This window comes from Lonchura striata, chromosome 3, assembly GCF_050655825.1.
Source record: "Lonchura striata isolate lonStrDom1 chromosome 3, ASM5065582v1, whole genome shotgun sequence".
In the NCBI taxonomy this organism is placed as follows: domain Eukaryota; kingdom Metazoa; phylum Chordata; class Aves; order Passeriformes; family Estrildidae; genus Lonchura; species Lonchura striata.
In genome coordinates this window covers 5,229,747-5,251,393 of record NC_140705.1, presented here as the reverse complement: position 1 = coordinate 5,251,393, position 21,647 = coordinate 5,229,747, and the positions used below count along the sequence as shown (strand labels likewise).

The following is a 21,647-nucleotide window of genomic DNA, read 5'->3' as shown; positions in this document are numbered from 1 at the left end:
CGCGGTGGGCGGGAGCGGCGATGCGCGTGCGCCGCGGGAAGCGCGGGTTTGTTTTGTAACGTCCCGGCGGGCTGAGGCGGGGGAGGCAGCGCCGGGAAGGTGAGGAGTGGGGAGACATGAAACGGGAGGAGAGGAAGAATTTTGTGGAGTTGTTATCCGCGCTGCTCTTCAGAAGCGCCGGGGAGCGGGCATTTGGGGATGTACGATCGTATGGGTGGGGAATGACTACAACTCCCAGCATGCGCTGCAGTCGAGGAGTGTGTATTTTGCGTGGCGGTGGGGAGCGATGCATGCCGGGAGTTGTAGTCCATCGCTTATTTGCGGTCCGTTGTGAAAGCTGTCCCACAACGGATAGTTAAGGAGAGGGGGACATACAGGATTTATTCACTTGTTTTAGGGCTTATTTAGCTGGTGTGGAGTTTGTTTGCCTGGCATATGGTTTCTTTACCTGTTTTAGGCCTCATTAACCCGGCCGGGGCTTACTTATCGCTATCAATTTTAACTCTTGCCTGGTGAGAAGTGACAGGACCTGAGTGAGGGAGTGGCCTGAGGGGGTGAGTGAAAAGCTGAATAAATCTGAATCGTGGTGCTTTAGAGGCGAGAAGGGTGGTGGGGTTTGTGGCTATTCCCTTCTGTGTGATGGCTTTTCCCTCTGTCTCTAGAGTAAGAAAAAAAAAATCTGTTGGTTTAAACTGTGTCAGACACCGATGTGCTTATGTGCTAAGGTAAAAAGTTCTGGTAATTGGATGGCTGCACTGAAAGTTAGAAAGATGAATTACTGAATAGTTTGGGTTGGAAGAGACCTTAAATATCATCTATTTCCAACACTCTGCTGCGGGCAGAGATATCTTTCAAATGGGGATGCTTTTTTGTGGTCCTACTTTTAGGTAAATTTACAAGATTTGGGCTCTAGGTTAGCAAATATTCAAACATATCATCTCATTTAGGTTCATTTGGGGTTTATTTGGGTTGAGCCTAATTTCCATGGCTTTTTTAAAGTATGGTTTGCACTTTATGGGTTATAATTGCTGGATTTTAATTTTTTCATTGTTTCCTCCTGTTCCCATAGGTTTACAGCTAATGAAACCCCGCCACACATCTTCCAATAAAATGGGGAAACCAAGTGGTGGCAGATCAGCAAAAAATCCTTTAAAATCACAAAATCAGCAAGGGCCTTCCAGCAAAAAAAAGGGAGCAGATGAACAAGGAAGAAAACAAAGTAAAAAAAGACAGGTATTCATTAATTTGGATCAAACATGTAGAAAAGTTACTGGGGTATTTTTTTTTTTTTACTTTTAAAATTAGACCAGTGTGAAGAGCTCTTTTGAGCAGTCATCAGTAAAGCTTTTTTTTTTTTTTTTGTGGTCAAAGACTTGTCAGACACTGGCATAGTGAGTTCATAGAAGTAGATTAATGATTTCACAGCAGAGGATGTCTCAAAATTGCCACATTTGTGGTATTTTTTTCCCTTCAGCAGGAACCTCAGACAGGCAAAAGGAAAGTTAAGGATCTGAAGGACTATTCCCCTGCAGGTAGGGTCCTGTTTTTTCCTGTTAAATCTGAACTGTTTTACACCTTTGACTCCAGTCTGACTGAATTGAGTCACAAAGCTGTCTGTCCACGTTTGACAAGTCATCCCTTTCCCTTTTTTCCTTTGTGATAACAGGAGAAAATGGTTCTTCAAAAAAGGTGAAGCTGTCCAGTGCTACAATAAGATCTTGGCAGCCCCTCTCAGAGAACAGTAGGCTATTCCTGGAAAATATAGTGGATTCAGTAGTACTGTAAGTGCCAAATATCCTAGTGGTTCTTCTTTATTTCCTCAAGCAACAAAGTAAAAATCATAGTATTACTTCTGGGAAGTAAATGTGTTTTTTGATGCGTTCTCTGTGCTTGCACACTTTGTGTTGGAAGAGACCTTTGTGATGGAAATTCTGCCTGTATTATCTTTCCAGATCTGTTTTGTCTCAACAGAGAGAGGAAAAAGATGATGTTCAGAAGCATCTCAATGTACTGAAAACCAGGTAATAAATTATAAAGTAAAAGAAAAGAGGGAGAGAAAAGGTTCCTTCTACCCAGTTGTTTTGTACCATACTTTGAGGGCGAGCTAAAATATTCTCTCTGACAGATATATATATTTAGATATATATATAAAGCTATGTATCATGTTTCATAAAAGCATTTCCAGGTTTTATTAAAATTTGGAAGCAGTTGTGGTCTCCTTTTAGAACTTAATTTGAGAAGCAGAAAGGTCAGAACTGGGAAAATATTAGGAAAATATTAATGAATGTTGGTTTATAGTCAGGGCGTGTAGAGGCCAGTGGAATATAAGCCACACAAGGTCAGTGCAATAGCAAACATGAGAATTTTGGAATTTCTTGTTCCTGGTTCTTTCCTTGGACACCTGCCCCACATGATTTTGGAAAACAATTCAAGGCAGTTTTTCTTTCCCTCTGCAGTCATTTACTTCACTGGCAGCAATTAAGTTTAAAACTATAGTGAGATTAGTTTTCCCCCAGAATTTTCTTTTTGCTTTGCAAAGAACTCCAAACAAGTCATGCTTTCCTTTTTCTGTAATTGAAGGGTGCTGGCAAGTTTCAAGACTTTAAAGGTGCCTCCAGGGAAGCTGGGCAACCTGAAGAATATCCTGGGCCTTCAAATGGCAGAGAAACAAATGCTTAATACAAATGAGGAGTCTTTGGTACAACTGCAGGTAGGAAAAGCAAGGAAGGGAAAGAAATACCTTATCACACTGCTTGCTATGCTTGTGCTGTTGTGGAGGGGTGTCCAGTGTTCATTGTCAGTCACCTTTGCTGCAAAGCACTGTCTCTTTTTGGATGTTTTTCAGTCACTCAGTGTGTTCTGTGGGAAGCATTCACCATTTCTAAAGTAAATTTTCTTCCAGTTTTGTGATTGTTTGTTTTAGGAAGAAATAACCGAAGCAGAGAGATCAGCAGAGCGCATTGAGGAAAATATACAGCAACTGCAGTACAAAATCCAGGTGCTCAAGAGCCAGTTACAGAAAGATGAAGAAAATGCCAGGAAGGTATTTCTCATAAAAACGTGTGTACTCCTGTAACCTAGAGGAATGGGCTGACTTCCAGAGCTTTCTCAAGCAAGCTGTTTCTCAGGCAGTGTCATTTAAGAAAGGCCTCATTTGCTTTTGGGAATGGATCTTAATCTTTCCAATTTCAGTTGCATAATTGAGCTTGTTTTCAGAAGTTGGATAATGACAGGTTATTTTCATACTTGTCTGCCTGATATTTGGCAGTTTGGATTGTTTTTTTTCATTCTCTTCTTTTTCTAGGTATTTCAGGAAAATGGCAGTGGTGCACTCGAACTTCCAGAACTCCCCAAGTGCAGTTTGCAGGCACCTACTTTGCAGGTGAGTGTGGAATTTCTGTTTATCTTTTCAGAGGGACTTTGGTTATGAGGAAGAAGGCAAGAGAATGTGCTTTTATCCCTTAACTTCTGCCAGAGGGGACAATTCTGAAAATTCAGAAAATTTGAATAGATTTTCATGTTATATTTTTGTTCTTTTCCTTGAGAACTACATGCTTATGCTTTAGAAAAAGGACAAAACCCTAAAAACCCTTCTCATCTCTGGAAGTGTTCAAAGCCAGGTTGGATGGAGCTCTGAGCAGCCTGGGATAGTGGAACCTTGTGGCAGGGGGTTGAAGCAAGCTGATCTTTAATGTCCCTTCCAACCCAAACAATTCTGTGCTCTTATGATTTAAAACATCGTCTGTCTTTTCCTAGAAACCCTGTGGCCCTAGGGAACTTAGAGGGAAGACTCATTCTGTGACTTTGTGTAATTTCTGAAATATATCAATAATTGATAGAGGGAAGACTCATTCTGTGACTTTGTATCTGTTTTTGTTTGAACTGTAGCTGGGCTGCATGAAAGTGAAATTCCTCTTGCACTCAACAAAAGTGTTTTTTTATTTGTTGTCTATGATTCTTTCCTTCTTTAGGAGGAAATTTTGAAGGTAAAGAATCAGAAGGGCCTTTTAAAGGATATGAATACTATTCAGCAGTCAGCTGACTTGAAGAACTTGTTAACCCTTATTGAAAAGACCTATGAGAAGGTGGATTTGCTTTGAGAAGCCAAAATGTGTGGAGTCTCCATGCTGTGTTCCTAATGGCCTTCCTTTTGTGACTGCTGAATTTCTGTTAAAACATTTTCTATTAACATTGGTATATAAATGTGTAGATACATTTTGGAACTCAAGTGATTTAAGTCATCTGTCAAGCTTTTATGATTTTTTTTTTGACCTGTGATGACTTCTAATGATGACATATCCAGTCTTAGAAGAGAGGGAAATGGTCCTGGATTATTTGGGTATTTTTACAGAATAAGGGAACTATTCCATTCTATTTGCACTTCTTTATCTGTAAATCACTGAAGACCATGTCTTCTACAAAAGTAGTTTTTATTTGGGAGTTTAAACCTGAAACAGGTAATAAAAATAAGCTTATCTAATATTCAGTTGTAAATCCCCTGTTCAACTTTCTTACTATTTTTTACCAAAAACCCTTGATTGAAGAAAATTGAATAGTTTTTATAGCATGTAAAAATAGCCTTTACATTTTCATTACTTAATACAAAAACCAAAATCAAACAACATAAAGTGCTTTCTCAAGTTAAATTACCTGCTGAAAGATAGCAGTGCTCTTTACACTGACTTGCTTCATAAACTCTTTGCTGTTTACAAGCTGCTGCTACCCTTAATGAGACAAAAGCTAATTATCTCTCTTCTATGACGGTTTGAAAGTCTCTCTGGAGTTAGAATAATGGAATATATCAAGTTGGAACGAACCTGTAACCTGATTTCAGCTCTCTACTCCTCATAGGATTACCTAACCCATGTAGGATCAGGAAAACCAGGCTAAATACTTGCTTTATACTGAATCACAGGAAAAGGAATATAATTATTTAGAAGTATTTCTCAAATTTGTTATCACTTGGCAAGGGAAGCAGTTAGTGGTATTACCAATATCAGAAAATAATTTAATCCAGAGCATGGGTTAAAGATTTTACTGCATACCATAAAGAGGTTAAGTAAAAATATACTCCTTTCCTTTCATTAAGGGTGATTTACTGTGTGGGTTTTGAACTTCCTGAACCACATAGAGACCTTTGCCTTTTTGAAAGTTTTTTTATTTTGAAAAGAACTTGTGGAGAAGGGCAGTGAGTAGGAGTCAGATTCAGCTTATACACAAGGAAATTGAAATAGTAACTGAAGAATGAGCTTCTGCATTACAGTGCTGGATAGATACAGAGGCAAGTCATAATTACTTTAATTTTTTTCCGTGGGTGATTTATGATAGGTTGGCTGTGGATGTTGTTACTTTGGGGTTGTCATGCACACACAAACAGGGTAACATGAACCACAGAACATAAATCCAGTCATTTAGGAGGTGGTCTTATCTCGACGGTCTATACTCTTGGACAGAGTTGCAGAATGATCAGATTGTTGGTTTTGATGGGATTTGAGGCCTCTTTCAGTAGGTTCACTATTGATATGTGTGTGCAGCTGTGACCACAGCTCTGTGATTTGACAAGGGAGCACCTGAAATTTCAGTTTCACAAACCTTGGCTTTAAGTAGGTAAGGTAATTTCCTCTGTGTGTATGCTTTATGTACTGAGTTTATCTATTTAAGGAATACTCAGGGAAAATCTTGAAGAACTGCTGGATTCAGATCAACTTGGCTTGAGTTTTTTTCCTTAGAAGTGATCTACAGCAAGTACAGAACTGATCTCTTTGCATGTGGAAATGGAGTAGGGAGAAGAGTCAAGGGAAGAAGCTGCACTGGGGAACATCAGGATATCCAGCCCAGCTTCAAACCCAGCTGACAGCCAAGGTCAAACAGGCCTTCTGTTCTGACAGCCTGAAACTCTGAACATCCCACATTTGTTGTCTCCTTGTACAACCTAAGCAGAGCTTCATAGCCCCTATATCTTTTGGGAAAAACCTGGACTAGGGAGTGTTTTTTTGGGATATGTTTTCAACAAACAGAGAACATGGCAGCAAGAATAGGAAAGCTGAAGGACCTGTATTATGTAGCCAAGATTAGGTGATCTGAGATTAATCCATAAGCCATCCATTACTTCACACTTCTGGTCCATTTCTTCCCTCTCCCAAAAAATAAAAGAACACTAGTTTAGAAGTACTGGAAACCCTCATTGAAATATGGATTGTTTTGGTCAAAGAATAAGACAGATGTCATGGAAAAATGGTTTCAGCAGTTTAGAAACACATTGAATGTCAATTAGAGCTCTAGGAACGTGCTACAGCACACATTTTGTAGGGTTTGGGGATGACATTAAATGAAATGGCAGGGCTGAGGTCCAGGTCTGAGCTGGAAACTCCAGGTGGAGGGTGGAAGTTGAACCTCTGCAGGAGACTGGTGAAGAAGAGGAAGAGCTCCATTTTGGCAAGAGTTTCCCCAGCACAGATCCTCCGCCCTAGAACAAAAGGCAAAAGGACAAGAAAATCAGTGAGAGCTGCTTCTTCAGTATTGGAAGAAAAAAAAACCCCTTTTATCAGCTCTTGACCTGAAAATGGTTAATGGGAATCCAGAACATTTGAATGTTATATCCTAGATATGAATAAAGAACACAGTAGATTTTGAAACTCTTGGGTACAAGTTAACAGAGAGAGAGGAGTTTTGATCTTTAAAGGTATCATACCAAAGCCAGCTAGTGATGGTTTTTTATTTTCCATTGTCTAAATGCTTGCATTCAGAGAAAAATGTATGGAAATGTACTCTGAATTCCTCAACTCCAGTTTTCAATAAAATCTGAATTTTTGCTTCATATTTTTCCTCAGCTTGGCTCAAGTTTTGTATCCCAAACCAACTGGTTTAGTCTAGACTTCAGATCTATTTTTTTATACTAAAATTTGTCAGCAAATTCCTTAAAGATTCACAAATTCACAAATAGTGGCCAGAGTGAGAAGCAGGGTGGAGGGGATATTCTATGAATATTCAAAAGTGCTGTAAATGTAAGTTCTATCAAATCCAGTAGCTAGTAAACTGCCTTATTAATATGATGATTCAAGCCCAGAACTAACAAAAACCTGAACTAAAATTTGGTGTTAACACCCCTGTGTGACCAAAAATGGAGAGCTATTGCATGGCTGTGATACGAAATGAGGCCTCCAGGGACTGCCCAGACCTGACACTCCCTGGATGTGCTTTCAGCTGGGACATCTGGACTTAAGTCGGGAAAAGAAGATCTGGGAACTGCAAGTGTCATAAGTTCTTCTAAAAAGAAAGAAAAAAAAAAAAGACAAAAAAATTACAGTGTACAGGATGGTGAGTATGAGAAGAAAAAAATCATATTCAAAGATCGTACGGAGTTGAAAATACGGCGTTGATAAAGAAATAGAGACTTGTGTATATGACAGATAAATTAGCTAGAGACTGATGTATGGGAACTTAAAAAGAGCAATTACAGGGCCTGCAAAGCAGGAGAAATGCCAGAGGAGCATGATTGGATTCCCCACGATTTGGCAAATGGTGCAGGTGTGTAAATTCAGGTGAATGTCACCCTCTGGGGAAGCCTCAAAGGGCCAGTCCCCTCTGGCTGTCCTTTCATTTTACACAGAATTTGGGAGTTTCTACTTGTCACACTATATGAAATCTTGACCCACCTAATATTTTTTGTGACTTTTTAAAAGGGATATGGGAAAATGAAGCAGGAAATGCACAGAAGCATCTTTACTGTGTGTTCTCTGTAAATGTAAAAGAGAAAGCACCTGCTGAGAAAGGCATGAAAGCATCTTTCTTCACAAATTTCCCATTGGCATCAAGGAAGTGCTCAGGGTAGAACATGTCTGGCTTCTCCCACTGTGACTGGTCTTTCAGAACTGAGGTCAGTAAAGGGATGATGTAGGTTCCCTGCAAAATAGGACAGAGGAATGAATTCCTGGACAAATTTAGAAAGAAGAAATGTTAGAAGAAGCAATCCTGTAGGCATCTCACCTTGGGGATGAAATAGCCTTGGAGGGTGACATCTGCAGCAGTCTCATGAGGCAAATCCAGTGGCAGGATATTGGCAAATCTCTGAATTTCATGGATGACCGCATCTGTGTATGGCATCTGAGCTCGGTGCTCGATCCGTGGTGGGTTGGACCCTATCACTTGCTCTATCTCTTCTTGGACCTTTTCTGAAGAAAGAGTCAACTCTAAGATACAACAGCTCATTCACTCCTGAGACACAGTGTGCTTTACTGATGTAAAATATAATAGATCTGGAGTACAAACCATAAATTCTCCAAAAATCTTTTCTTCCTTTGAGAAATAATGCAAGGTGAACAGGACTACAGTGTTTGATTGATTCTTCACCAACAAGAAAAGACTTTATTTATGCCATCTCTTCTGTCTAAAGATCTGTTCTGCCCAAAGGTTGTCTTGAAACCCCCATTTGACTCCAAACAACCCTGTACCATCAGCTGGAATGAAGCTGCCAGAAAGGGCAATTCCACAAATATTCTCAGGTCCCTAAAGCCTCAGTACAGTCCATTTAATATCTGCACAGGCCTTTGGTTTATTGACAGTTTCTGAGGGAAATCTGGATCAGAATCATTGACTAACACAGATCAGCCCTTTACTTACTAATTAATGAGATTTTCCTAAGCAGAGGGCCTGGCCTGTATGAACTCTGTTCTGCTGACCAGTGTGACCCTCACTGGGTCTGAACCACAGGGCACAGAGACAATAATTGGCTGAAAAACTCAGCTTTTTGTAACTTGGCCAATTAACAGATGTGTTGATCCTCCAGGTTCCTGTTTGGTCACTAATACCCTGAGTCTAACAGTTTCTATAATTAAACCACTTACTCTGGATTTCAGGGTACTTTAGCATCAGCAGAAAGCCCCAGTTTAGTGTGGTGGAAATGGTCTCAACACCAGCAGTGAATAAATTGCTCACCAAGCTTAGCAAGTTGCCACTATGGAAATACCCATTGGTAGTGGATTTCTCCTGAAAAAAGTAGTTGAGATAAAAGGATGAAAACTCAAAGCTTTCCATGTGAAAATGCAGTTTATGTAGATAAACATTTGCTAAGATATAAATCCTGTATTTTAAAGAAGTGTGAAAGACAAGGAAGAGCTTTGGGCTTGTGCCTGGAAGAGAGTGCTGACATATCTTTGTATTTACTGGGACCGTCTCCAAAGGGAGCTGCCTTCCCCATGGGGAAGGTGACCCAGCCACATCAGAGACCCCAGATAAGTCCCACTAAAGGCCAGGTAGTTATTCCATTCTATAATGTGTTATGTTTTCAAAAGAACAAGAAGATCTGGGACAACAAAAAGAGCAGATTAAAAGATGAAGCTGTAATAAATATATTCATACAGTCTGAAGAAAATAAATAAGGATGAATGTTCACTGATTAAAAGAGGTTGGAATTTCAACAGCTTGAAGTATCTGTTCAACTCTACCACTTTTTCATATGTATTTTCTCAAAGACAGCTTCCCTAAAGAAATTCAGCTGAAATTGTAAGGACTGAAAGAAAATTATAAATGTCTCCATAGAGCTGTAAAAGATGGAATCAGCAAGAAAATTCTGTTACCTCTTGCTGTTTAACAAGGAAGGCATCAATAAAACTTCTTTGATCATTTTTGTCCAGGTCTTTGAGGTGCTTTACAAAAGTAACTCGTACAAAATCATGGAATTCATCTCTGTTTCGAAGGAGAGCCTTGTTAGCCCTTATGAGGAATCCAAGATATGGGAAGATATTGTACATCTAGGAGAGTGGAAGTTGTTAGAGTTTATCAGCCAGAGCTCTGAAAACACTATAAAAACAAATTAGCAATGTATGGCCTTCCTTGCAGATACAAAGTCAAAAACTCAAGATTAATATATATATATTTTTTTTAGAACATGAAAAAGTGACTGGATGAATTTGTGGGAGAAAATACATCAAGAACCACCAAATAGATGTAAAAATCTTGCCCCAAATTACTATTTTTCAGGAGTAGTGTAGGTGTCAGGCTGAAACAGCTTCCAGCTGCCACCAGACAGACGGAAATGTTGGCGAGCAACTTTTTTTATTGTTTTGGTCAGCCTTTCCACTAGCATTTTTTTTTTCTTTTTCAAAACCTAGATAAACATAAATCAATCCAGGGTGTGGCAGCATTGCATGCAAGTATCTGAAGGTACTTTTCACTCACTATCACTCTTCAAACTATATTTTAAAAATGTTTCTGAGGGACTGGGGGCTTGATTGTTGACTTCATGATTCCCAAACTGTCTCTCAAGGTATTTTTGTTCAAGAAAGTGCTTTGTAAACTAATTGTTTCTCAAAGTCTCAGATTTTCCTATTTAATAGAAGAAACTGATCACCAGTATTTTTATTGGCATGCAGTGGAACAACAACTTAAACATGTGAATTGTTACCGTGACCAAAGGTTTCCCAGCAAGCCTCATGTTTTCATTGGCCAGATTTATAAGTCTCACAAATCTGGAGTCTTTGTAGTCAAATCGTTTTCCAAGCAATATTGACACAATTATATTTGCAACTGCTGCATTAATTATTTTGCTGGCATCAAATGGAATTCCTAGACAAGGAACAAGAGAATTTACTACATTGTAATGATATGTAATTTGTAAATGTAAATTTATGATTTAATCTTGCTATTTATTTGTTATGATTGATTGCTATCATTGATTGTTATCCAGTGTCAGAATACCATATCAAGACACAAAAATGCCAGAGGAGCCAAATTCATCAAATCAGTGTACAATTAATAAAAAGGTCTGAACTTGAGAAGGCTCAAAAAGCATCTTCATACTTGGACAAAACCTTAGAGGTAGTGAGGCCCAGGTACAGACTGCCCAGAGAAGCTGTGGCTGCCCACTCCTGGAAATGTTCCAGGCCAGGTTGGACAAGCTTGGAGCAGTCTGGGATAGCGGAAGGTGTCCCTGCCCATGGCAGGGGGTGGAGCTGGATGAGCTTTAAGGTCCCTTTGAACCCAAACCATTCTGTGACTCTGTGATTCTATGTGTTTGCAGAACGAACAATCCACTCACCATCGTGTGAGGCGATGGAGTCAGCCAGGTGCCCGTACTCCTCCACAATTCGATCCTCAATGGCTTTTTTGCCCATCCCAAAGTCTCGTAAGGCTGTGAGGGTAAACCTTCGCATCACCTTCCAGTTTTCACCATGGGCAAAAACAACCCCTGAGACCAAGAGAACATTTCAAGGTGGCAGAAGATTTTAAATCATTTTGTAGGCATAAAATAGAGCTGTTTAGTAGCAGTCACTTTTAAAACAAGTTAAATTGCATCCAGATGAGGAAACACACAACTGTGCCTTAAGTATTTTCAATCCTCAGCAATAGGTTCATTATACAAGCAAAAGATAAATACTTAAGGTTTACTTCATCAAATCTTAAGAAAAATATATATCCTCAAAGACACTTGTCACTGAAAGAAAGTGGACATTGGAAATTCAAGTTCAAACTGCTGGTCATCATAGTTTGGAAGTGGAATTGAGCAGTGATTTGGAAGATCTCTGATGACTGCAGGAAAAAAATTATGTAGGAACAAATGTCTTTAAAAATTAGGTAATGTCTTAAAACCTCCACCATAATTTTTATTCACTGAAGTTGTTACAAAATTTAACTGATTACCTCAACTATGGTTTTATTTTTCAAATTAAAAAATAGAGTGAAAAGTAAGCTTCTATGCAATAATATGAACAAAAGATGCAGCTGTTAAAATGTTCACAGAATTATTCCTGAATTTCTGCAAGGATCTTTAGAGATATAAATATGAAATTCTTATGAAGTTTGGGTGTATTTTGAAACCCAGCTCAGCATACAGTATTCCCCTTTTTAAAATAAATCTACAGTTCTCTATGTGCTACATGCTATCTATTGTCCCATTCTGAATTTAAAAACATATCTACCACTGAAATGACAAAAAACAGTAGAATATTAATTTTAGAAAAGGTGATTTTATGGTAAGCCCCAAACTCCAAAAGTTCAGAGCCATATCATGAGAGATAAAAACTCTTCTCTGCCAAAGATGCCCAGTTCTAGATCCTGAAATTGTGTCACTAGCTATTTTCTATTGCTGTGGTTATTTTTAGAGTTATGGTTGTTTTGTTGCCACTGTCAGTAGTTTCAAAGTTGAATAAGTGTGCTAAAGTCAATGAAATTGCTTCCTATTTCCAATGCCTTTTGTGATCTCTGATCCAAAGTGTTGTCCCAGCTCCTGCTTTGTCCATAGGGGAAAAAGAAATGAGTAGGTCAAGCTGATAAGGAAGAATAAGACCAGCTTACCATTTCCTTTGGTCAAATCTTCAAAGACTGGAATTTTCGGTCTCTCTGCAAATGCATCTGCCTGGTTTACGAGAGCTTCCTTCACTGTCTCATAGCCAGAAATCACTACAACTTTCCTGTGCCCCATCTGAACACTGAAGACTGGACCATATATTTTTGACAGCTGTCAGGAGAAAAGAACAGTGATTTACAACTTCTACAGCCTACAAAGAGATTTATCACTCTTCCAGTGCTGCTTATTTTCTAGTCCTGGCTCGAGGTTACTCACATGGTAGATATTTTCCTGACTACAGGGAAAGACACTTGATTTAAATGATGGGAATGTGCCATTGTGGTGGATAATGACAAAATGGAACAGTTAGGAGAAGAGTTCTGTTGTGCTAAACTGAGCAGAAGTGTCAAGAGCTGAAACCCCAAGTCAGAAAAGGATTGCACTGAGAGTTCTGTCATCCCTCAGAAACCCTTGTAAATTGAATTTTTTGACTCATGTTTTCAGACTTATTTCTTATTTGTATTTCTTTTGTGCACAGGCTACACCTAAACAACCTGTTCAAATATTTGGTAACATTTATTAAAAATAAATTTAATTATTATTAAAATAAGTCAGTTTGTTTCTGGGCCAGGATTTAGCATTAGATACATTCAAACTTATTACACATGATTGCATGCACCATGAATCTGTCTCAGAGACAATGTACAGCTTTTTATCCGGAACAGGCAGATTTATTTTTGTGTGACTCTTGATTCTTCTGACAGCTGGAGGGTGGTTTCCTGACTGCGCTCATTTTGTAGTAGATTTTGTAGCAGCCAGAGGCCCTGCAAGGCCTTGCAGGCGGTCACGTGCCCGAGATAAGGAATGCCGAGTCACGATGACTTTACCAAAATAACCCCACTTCCCACTTCTGACCCTCATTATCTCGCTGTAAGACCATAGGTCATATTCACCTCGACCCTTTCTACTGGACAATTTCCAACACCCCTGTACCCTATATAAAACCCCATTTCTGTCCAGTTCGGCGGAAGAGCTGCCTGCCACTGAAATCCTTCACAGGAGTTGCCAATAAAGACACCGCCATGGAACCTCATACAGCCTTCTCATGTCTCTATCCCCATGTGTCTGCTGAGGCACTTAGCAAGCAAAGAGCTGAAATCACTAAAGAGCTGAATTCACCAAAGAGCTGATCTCAAGAGCTGATCTCACTTAAGGCAGACAGGCTTACACCACATTCAAAATCATTCCTTATTCTGTTGTCTTTTTCTCAAAATTACCGCAAAAATAGGGTGGATGCTTGCTATTAAATTGAAAGTTGTTGAAGGCTGAAACCTGGATAAAATATTACAGTAAAGAAACCATGCTTCATTCAATATTTTCTGCTCAAATAACCTACTCTGGGTCCCTTGCTAAAGGCTCATGCATGGGTGCAGTACATTGGGTGCAATAGGAGAGACTCTCTGACATCTGGTCTATGGGGTTTGATTGATAGGACCAACAAAAATGAAAATGAGTACCTGTAGGTAAGTTCTGTAGGGTCTCTTCAAGTCAAACAAAAGAAGGTTTCCAATTATAGGTAATGGTCTTGGACCTGGAGGAAAGTTCTGTCTTTGTCTGTTGTTCCAGGAACCTGCTGTTTTCAAAATGGACAGAAAAACCAGGATCAACACTAAAACAATAGAAGTGCTGCTGTTCCAGAATCCTGATATTTTCAAAATGGATAGAAAAGCCAGGATGAACACAAAACCAATGGACGTGTTGCTGTTCCAGTCCATCTCTATTCAGCCAAGTATTTGCCACAGAAAAGAGAAAATGTGGACTCTGGATCTCTGTCTTCCTGGAATAATTTAGCTTGAGAGGCTCTTGTGTTAGTCCATAAACTTATTTTCCACTGAAGAGTATGTTTTAATCATGGCTGATGACTTGTTCTCTTCCCATGTGCTTCCTAATGAATCCTTGGAAGGGTATGGGGGCATATATATATTTTTTTTTTCTAACCCATGTGACTGGTTGAGAGTATGGGTCACTGGCTAAGTGTGAAAGTCCAAAAACACGGATAACTGCAGGTCATCAACCTGACATTTGCTCTAGAAGGCATAAATTCTGCACACTGTCCAGGTTACTCATTATCTTTTTGCTTTTAAAGTCAAAATTCCATGGCCCAGGGGTGTGGCGGAAAGAGGTATTATTTTTAGTATGTGGTGCGTGAATGCAAGAATGCTTACAAGCTGAGATGTTTCTGTTTTTGTTTTGCGGTTAAGACACCATCTGCATTCACTAAGTGTATGTAAGACACATTAAGTGTATTTTAGTGTGTAAATGCTCACAGGCTAATGTGGGAATCCAGGGCAAGGGGAATATCCCCCTGTCTGCCCTGGGGTGCTCTGACTCCCAGGAAAACACTGACTTGGACCCTCATTCATGGAGAAAACTTCCAAAGCCTCAAGGTAAACCAGAAACCACAAAAGTGTGAAATAGATTGTAGAGATTGTACATAGTAGTGTAGTATGTTACATGGGTGAGAAATTTAGGTTTTAGGATTTTTAGTATGTTATAGATGGGTTCAAGATGGAGGATATAGCGTGTGATCTCGAATTCCTTTCTTCTCTCTTTTTCTTCCTCTTTCTTCTTGGGTTTAGGTGGTATCTTGTAATTGAGTAGAAAAATCTGCATTGCATATCTTTAGGGGTCAGTTATTGGGTTAGAAAGGAAAATAATTTAGGTGTCACTTCTTAATTGGGTAGTGTAGTTTTTCATTAGACGTAAAAAGACCTTGCAGCACGAGGTTGTTGGCCATTTTTGTGCTCTTTTTCCTTCATGCAGAGTCTGGTGCAGACAGTGTGTTGAAGTTTTGATAAGATAACAATAAACAGAAGCTGAAGACCAAAAAAATCTGATGCGTCTCTCGTTCCGGACACAGAACTGTTCCAGGAAGGTCTCTCCTGCCAGGAGAGGCCCCTGGGAGTTGCCCAATTTGAGGCCCGCAAACTCACAATCTAACTCATTCCTACACGTGACAGTAGACATGCTCTTGGTAATAGATGTACACTGTTCACTTTTCACACAACCCTCTAATAAATTCAGGCCTCTAATAAATCCATCAGCCTATCAGTCTGTTATTTTTCTCAAAGTCTCAAAGTTTCCGGACTTTGAGGAAACAGGCTTCCTTTGCTGTTTCCAGACTGTGTATAATTTCTTTCTCCCATGCTTCCCAAGCCTTTTCACTGCTGTTTTCTCACAAAACTGTTTATGGGTGTGTCATCATGGTTTGATGCTGGCTCAATGCCAGTGACTCTTAATGAAAATGCCCTTTTTCTAAATGAGTGGTGTGAGATGTGGTTAGGAACAAAGTAGACCAGGCTTGACCTTAAAAACAAAGGAAAAACATCCTTCGACAATGTCATCCACAACACCATCGAAGCCATGGCTGCGGTGTTTGACGGGACGCAGTCTCTACACACCAATTCCTTCCTTTCCCTTTGCTCTTGCTCCTGCTTCTTGCTTTTGCTTATTACTTAGTTTAGCTAGGCAGACCAAATTTTTTTTCCTGCACTGTTTTTCTTTCCCTTTCCATTTGAACCTGCTCCGTACTGGGACCTGGGAAACACCGAGAAACACCGAGAGCCTGCATCTTGTGACCTGGAGCAGCCATCCCCAGTGCCAGAGACCGATGACTGGGTAAACACTCCAGGAGAGACTTTCTAAATTTGTTATCTCTTCAGAGTGGTGAAAGAGTTTTTGTCTTCTGGTGGTGTTTTTGTGCCAGGGAGTGCTTTTGTCTGTTAAATAAATAGGTTTCTTCCTCCAAGGAAATTCTTCCCGAACCAGGTTGGCAGGGAGTGGCCATGGGGGTTTGCTGTCTGGTTATGTAAGAAAAGTTTAGCTAAAGCTACTCTATTATCTCTTTTTACTTAGGATTTTTTTTTTTTCTATCATCTTCTGACATCTCAGGTCTTAGGCTGTCTCTCTTCTCTTTTAGATTAATGAGGAGTAGTGTTTTGCAAAGTTTTTTTTTTTCTTAGGAAAGGGTTAAAAGTCTTGGGCTCTTAGGACAGCTGAGATTTCACAGTGGGTTGCTAAACTGCCACGGCTGGGTACCTGCCTCCCCCCACCACCTCTGTCTTCTCTGCAGCGTCCTGCCACACATGACATCAAATTTCCAGGTGGAACGGACTCTCTCTTCTCTCTCTCTCTTGAGGGGGCTGCCTGGGACACCTCAGTGTTTCTCCACCCTTCATCCTGTGACAGGGCTGGCCTGGTTCTCTTCTCTTTACTCTCTTTTTTGTCTTTGGGGCCCCAGCCTACTTTAGCTACAGGCTGCATGGCTTCCCCTCTCCCACCCTGCCTGTCGCTGGGCAAGAGAGGTCTGCACTCTTCACTACCAAAAGTGGAAAAAAAGGTTCTCCTGAGAGCTCTCTGCTTTTAACTCTTTGTGTTCTCAGAAGTGTGTCCCATGCTTTTAGTAGTCACTCTAAGTGTTAGTATCTAAACTTGATTACTGATTGGTTTGACTTTAACTTCCTAAGAAAATTTACTTCCATGTTAAACCACGACAGGGTAGCATAACTTTGATTCCATTTAATTAATTGGGATTTTGAAATCACAGAATCACAGAATTATTGAGGTTGGAGGGCATTCTGGAATTTGTCTGGTTCAATGCCCCTTTCAAGCTGGGCCACCACAAGTCACTTGCCCCAACCTATGTCCAGACAGGTTTTTAACATCTCCAAGGACCTAAAAAATTATATGATCCTAAGGAGGGAGACTCTGCATCTCCTGGGCAACCTGTGCCAGTGCTTAGTCACTCTCACAATATAAAGGTGTTTCCAGATGTTCAGAGGGAATCTCATGTGTTTCAGTGTGTGCCCATGGCCTCTGGTCCTGGCACGGGGCACACACTTTGGAGAATCTGGCTCTTGACTTATTTGATCCTTCCCCCAGGTGTTTATGCTGGTAAGATCTGGCTGAGCCTTCTCTCCCCTAGGCTGAACTCCACCTCTCTGTGTTTCCTCATATAAGAGATGTTGCAACCACTACAGCATCTTTGCGGCCTCTCTCCAGTCTGTCCAAATCTCTTTGGTACTTGGGATCCCAGAACTGGACACAGCACTGGGAAAGGATGTCCTCTGTTGGCTGAGGTACAGTCTAACTCAGGTGTCTCAGAGTCTAAGAGAGTGAACAGCAGAGAAGGAGGTGTTGAAAGAACAAGCCAAGGGGAAACCTGGACAGGAAACTTGAGTCACAGCCCACAGAACAGTGTTTGGAAGAGTTTTCTAGCAGAAATCTTGAACACTAAATTGCATGTGGCCTTGAGACCGGAGCCTGAAGGTTGTGTGAAGTGCCTCAAGGCTAAGCCCCTTGTTCTTCTCTCCCAAAAGTGTCAGGGTCCCTTCAGAGACATGGCCAGAGGCAGAGGAGAGGAGGGAATGGGGGAATTCCCCGAGGAATGGGGGTGCAGAGACCTAGAGGAAAAGAGCCCAGGCACATGGCTGGGAGCCTGGGAGAGGGGCTTCAGCAAGCCTACTCTTGGCCTGGCTCACCCTGAGCCTGCTGCTGATCCCAGGGGCTCCAGAGGAGAGACCAGGACATTTCACCTACCTGGACGATGTCTTGAGAAAAGTCCAGGCCCAGAGTCCAGCTGTGCTCCAGTTTGCCTGATTCTATTTCACCTCTCCAGAGTGGGTAAAAGGGCACTGAAAATGTTCAGTTTTCCACATATATCTGGAATTTAAAAAAGATCAAGGAACTGAGAGGAGGCTGAAACATGAACATTTTGCAGGAGGCTTGAGAAGAAGAGGAAGAGCTCTCCTTTGGCAAGAGGAGACATATTTTTTTAATGTATTTTGAGAAAAAGTTAATCCCAGTAAGAGAGAAAGAAAACATCACCAGGAAATGTCAAACAAATACAGCTGGTCATATGAACATTCCATTAGTGCATTTACCCCGCAGCAGATTTGAGCACAAATGTTAAAATAAATTTTGTAAGCAAATATTCAGCCAATGGCTTTCAAATAAATTTTCTTTTTAGTAATGAAATACAAAGATACTGCTCTGACAGAGGTAGGAACGGAGAACTATACAACTGCCTTCAAAGCTATAGTCACCCACTGGTATTCTGAAAAAAGCTGTCATGTAAGCTTGACCTTTAGTTAGTTTAAAGTAAGCTTTAATAACCTCTGTATGTTTAAATGGCCTTTAGTATGTTTAATGATCTTTAGTATGACCTTTATATAGTTTAAAGAGGATATCAATGAAGTTTTACTCATTAAAAAAACCCCCAAAACAATCAAACAAACAAAAAAAACAAACAAACAAAAAAAAAAAAAACCCACCCCACAATGCCTTAAGCTCTCTTAATATAAAAAAATGTCAAACTGAGAACAAAGGTATGACAGGAAGAGTATTGAGAGGCTGTTGGAAGGGATAAAACATTGCTAGTCTTTTTGAGAAAGAAAAGAAACCTCAAATTTAGAGTAGTTGTACTTAAACTTTTGTTTAATTTTCAGTCCCATCCTTTAAGCTCATCCTCCACTCCATGTCTTATTTAACTCCTTACTTTCTTTTCCTGCCAATGTAAAGCTCCCTCATGGAAGAACAAAAGGGTTTTTAGTACAAAATTTTCAGCTTCTGTCTTTGAAGCCCCAGTCATGTATTACACAGAAATTGTAATTGATTATTAATTAAGCTCTGCTGATTCAAATTATTCAAAGCTCTGATTAATTGGGAAATAACCAACCAAAGAAAATACCCTAAGCCACACAACCAAATGCCACTGGCATCTGCAATGTGAATGTGAGCAGTTAGGGTAAAAAATCTTTGGAGAAACCAGTTATATACTTCAAGAGCGCAGTCACATGGAAAAGAAAATAACATTTAAAGCTCTGGTAAGACAAAGGGATTCATGTCCCTACTCTATTTTTTGAGAGACCCTAAGGGACTGATTTCTCTAAGGAAGGAATCTTCTGAAAAAGAAGTTTGGGGACAATGAGTACTGAGAGGATGAGGGTATGGAAAGATTATACTTGAGATTACTATGGAAAGATTATAAGGAGAACTGGAGAACAAAAATGTATAGTTCATTTTTCCCCTTTTGGATTAAAAAAAAAAAAAAACCTAAATATTGTTATTGAGGGCATCACCAGGGAAGTTTTAGGTTGGATATTAGAAAAAAATATTTGCTGGAAGAGTGGTTAAACACTGGAACAGCCTCCCCAGGGAAGCAGGGGAGTCACCATCCCTGGAAGTGTTCAAGAACTGAGTAGACATGGCATTCTCAGTGTGGTTTACTGGCCATGATGATAATCCATCCAAGGTTGGACTAGATGATCTTGGAAGTATTTTCCAACCTTAAGGATTCTATAATTCAAATTATTAATTACTATAATTCAAATTATTAATTTACTGCCAGTGGGTGGTGCTTCCTCACTCAGGTATTCCTGTGTGGTCAGGACTCAAAACTAGTGAAATTTCCTCACTCTCTTTAAGGTGAGTGAAAGACCCTCTGAACTCCCAAGCAGGAATTTGAGGGGTGAAATTCATGTACTGAAGATAAGATTTTTACAGGCTGTCCAGAGATGGAATCTTTTTCAAATATTTCAACACTTCATAAGTTATGCAGAAAATACTTCTAAAATTTTTACAAATGCAATATTTACATTGTTTACATGGTTTGACACAGAAGAGCATTTTCTCAGGAAGCTGGTAGTCAAACCACTCAGTGTCACGTTTGGATATTGGCACCTGGAGTGACCACTGAAGGCTGGGCATGCCTCTGAGAACACAGGGGGTTAAAAGCAAGAACTGCCAGGAGAACTCTTTGGTTCTGGTCATCAGAGGGTGCAGACCTCGCCTGCCCAGCCTCAGGCGGGGCTGGCGAGAGGAAGCCATGTGCCTGGGAGACAAGGGTCTGGAACAGAGCCAGCTCCTGCGGACGGAAGGGTGGAGGAGGAAGTCTGAGATTTCTTCGTTCCCCCCATCCTCCCCACACCCCAGCCTGAACACACCTGGAAATTTGCTGGCAGAGGAGAAGGAGAAGTGGGAGGGGAGGTGCCCATCATAGGATGTGGAGTCCTGGGCCAAGATTTCAGCTGGGACTTTTAACCCTTTCCTGGGGAATGAAGGCTTTGTGAAATATTACTCCTCCTCGATTTGAAGGAAAGAGAGAGAGCCTGGGACCTGAGATGTTAGGGAAAGAAGGCTGTGGGGAGATGATGGAGTGGCTTTAGGCTGGACTTCTGGACTTTTCTTGTTAGCCATAGACTGAATCAATTTCTCCTCTGAGAGAGACTGCATTTTAGGGGGATGCACGGTGAGCCAAGAGACTCCTTCAGCAACTACCAGTGCAGGAATGGAGTGAACAGAGAAAAGCTAAGGAGGGTGTGATGATGCCCTCTGTCTTCAGGAAGATGAAGATCTCTGTTTTCACCCTCGGCCCCAGGGGAGGAGGAAAATGGGGGTGACTGTGGTCCCAAAATGAGACACTGGACTGTTGTTCCTGTTGGTCCTTGTCAAAGTATCCTTAAAGGAGCCCTGTGAGCAGTCTGTCCATGCATGGTGGTGAGAGCACCGTGCATGGAAAGAAGAGTTTCACACTGGCAGATTTTCTCTGGGCAGTGCCATGTGTGACATGGCAACACACGAAGTGGCAATTGTGTTTCCTGGGGCTCTGTGTTGCAAGTGAGACTCCTCTCTCCCTTGATGGACTAAGTATTGATTATATTGAAGGGTGATAACTTGATTAAGGGTCCAAGTTGTGTCTCACTGTGATTTGTTGGAGTTGGGTGGGGGTAAGAGGAATGTTTTAGAAGGTTTTCATTTTGGATTTAGTGTGTGGTTTTTGTTTTTTCTTTTTCCTTTTATCATAGTTGTAGTTTAATAAAGTTTTTTTTCCCCTTTGTTATTAAGCTTGGGCCCGCTTTGGTCTGTTCTAGATGACATCTCACAACATTTATTTGGGAAGGTGCATTTTCATGGGGGGTGCTGGCATTGCGTCAGCATCAAACCGTGACAGCTGGTTATTCAGACATCAGCAGTAGATTTCCATGACTGATGAGCTGAGGCACTGTGTTCCTTCTGCTTGATTTCCACTTCTCATCCATTGTCTCTCAATGGATTATCCCATGCATGAAGGCACCTCATGGAGTTCCTTCATCTACCTCAATTTTTGTCTCTGAACTGAGCAGCCACTGTCATCACTGCTCTGATGAAGTTAATTTTCCTTAATTTAGCTTCAGTTTTCTTCTTTTTACTTTTGCTTTTTTAGGATGCAGTGACTTCAGAGTCAGTAACTTGTCCCATGGAAGTTCTCTGTGGAATCTTCTATAGGTTGAACATAATTTCTTTCCAATCAGTTTCAAACAATTAA

General features: G+C 40.5%; 2 protein-coding genes across 10 annotated transcripts; one reads left to right on the top strand and one right to left on the bottom strand.

The window, feature by feature from the left end:
- Window positions 1–12: 12 nt before the first annotated feature.
- Window positions 13–6,819, top strand: CENPQ (centromere protein Q). Of its 7 annotated transcripts, none has more exons than XM_085574428.1 (10): window positions 13–99; window positions 458–554; window positions 1,070–1,233; window positions 1,478–1,532; window positions 1,667–1,781; window positions 1,953–2,021; window positions 2,581–2,710; window positions 2,924–3,043; window positions 3,305–3,382; window positions 3,972–6,819. In XM_085574428.1, the coding sequence occupies exons 3-10, from the start codon at window positions 1,081–1,083 to the stop codon at window positions 4,098–4,100; spliced, it is 849 nt and encodes a 282-aa protein (XP_085430554.1). In that variant the 5' UTR covers window positions 13–99; window positions 458–554; window positions 1,070–1,080; the 3' UTR covers window positions 4,101–6,819. The 7 variants fall into 7 exon arrangements, with proteins under 7 accessions (XP_085430554.1, XP_085430551.1, XP_085430555.1 ...); XM_085574425.1 differs by having other exon boundaries at window positions 1,475–1,532; XM_085574429.1 differs by lacking the exon at window positions 458–554.
- On the bottom strand, window positions 5,137–15,250 carry LOC110468938 (cytochrome P450 2K1). 3 transcript variants are annotated; one of them, XM_021527220.4, is made up of 10 exons: window positions 13,801–15,250; window positions 12,292–12,454; window positions 11,036–11,185; window positions 10,403–10,563; window positions 9,576–9,749; window positions 8,844–8,985; window positions 7,987–8,171; window positions 7,761–7,902; window positions 7,178–7,266; window positions 5,137–6,466 (listed from the first exon to the last, which is right to left on the bottom strand). In XM_021527220.4, exons 1-10 carry the CDS (start codon window positions 14,056–14,058, stop codon window positions 6,290–6,292), a joined length of 1,641 nt encoding a protein of 546 aa, XP_021382895.3. In that variant the 5' UTR covers window positions 14,059–15,250; the 3' UTR covers window positions 5,137–6,289. The 3 variants fall into 3 exon arrangements, with proteins under 3 accessions (XP_021382895.3, XP_085430549.1, XP_021382896.3); XM_085574423.1 differs by lacking the exon at window positions 13,801–15,250 and adding an exon at window positions 12,963–13,110; XM_021527221.4 differs by lacking the exon at window positions 7,178–7,266 and having other exon boundaries at window positions 13,801–15,243.
- Window positions 15,251–21,647: the final 6,397 nt, after the last annotated feature.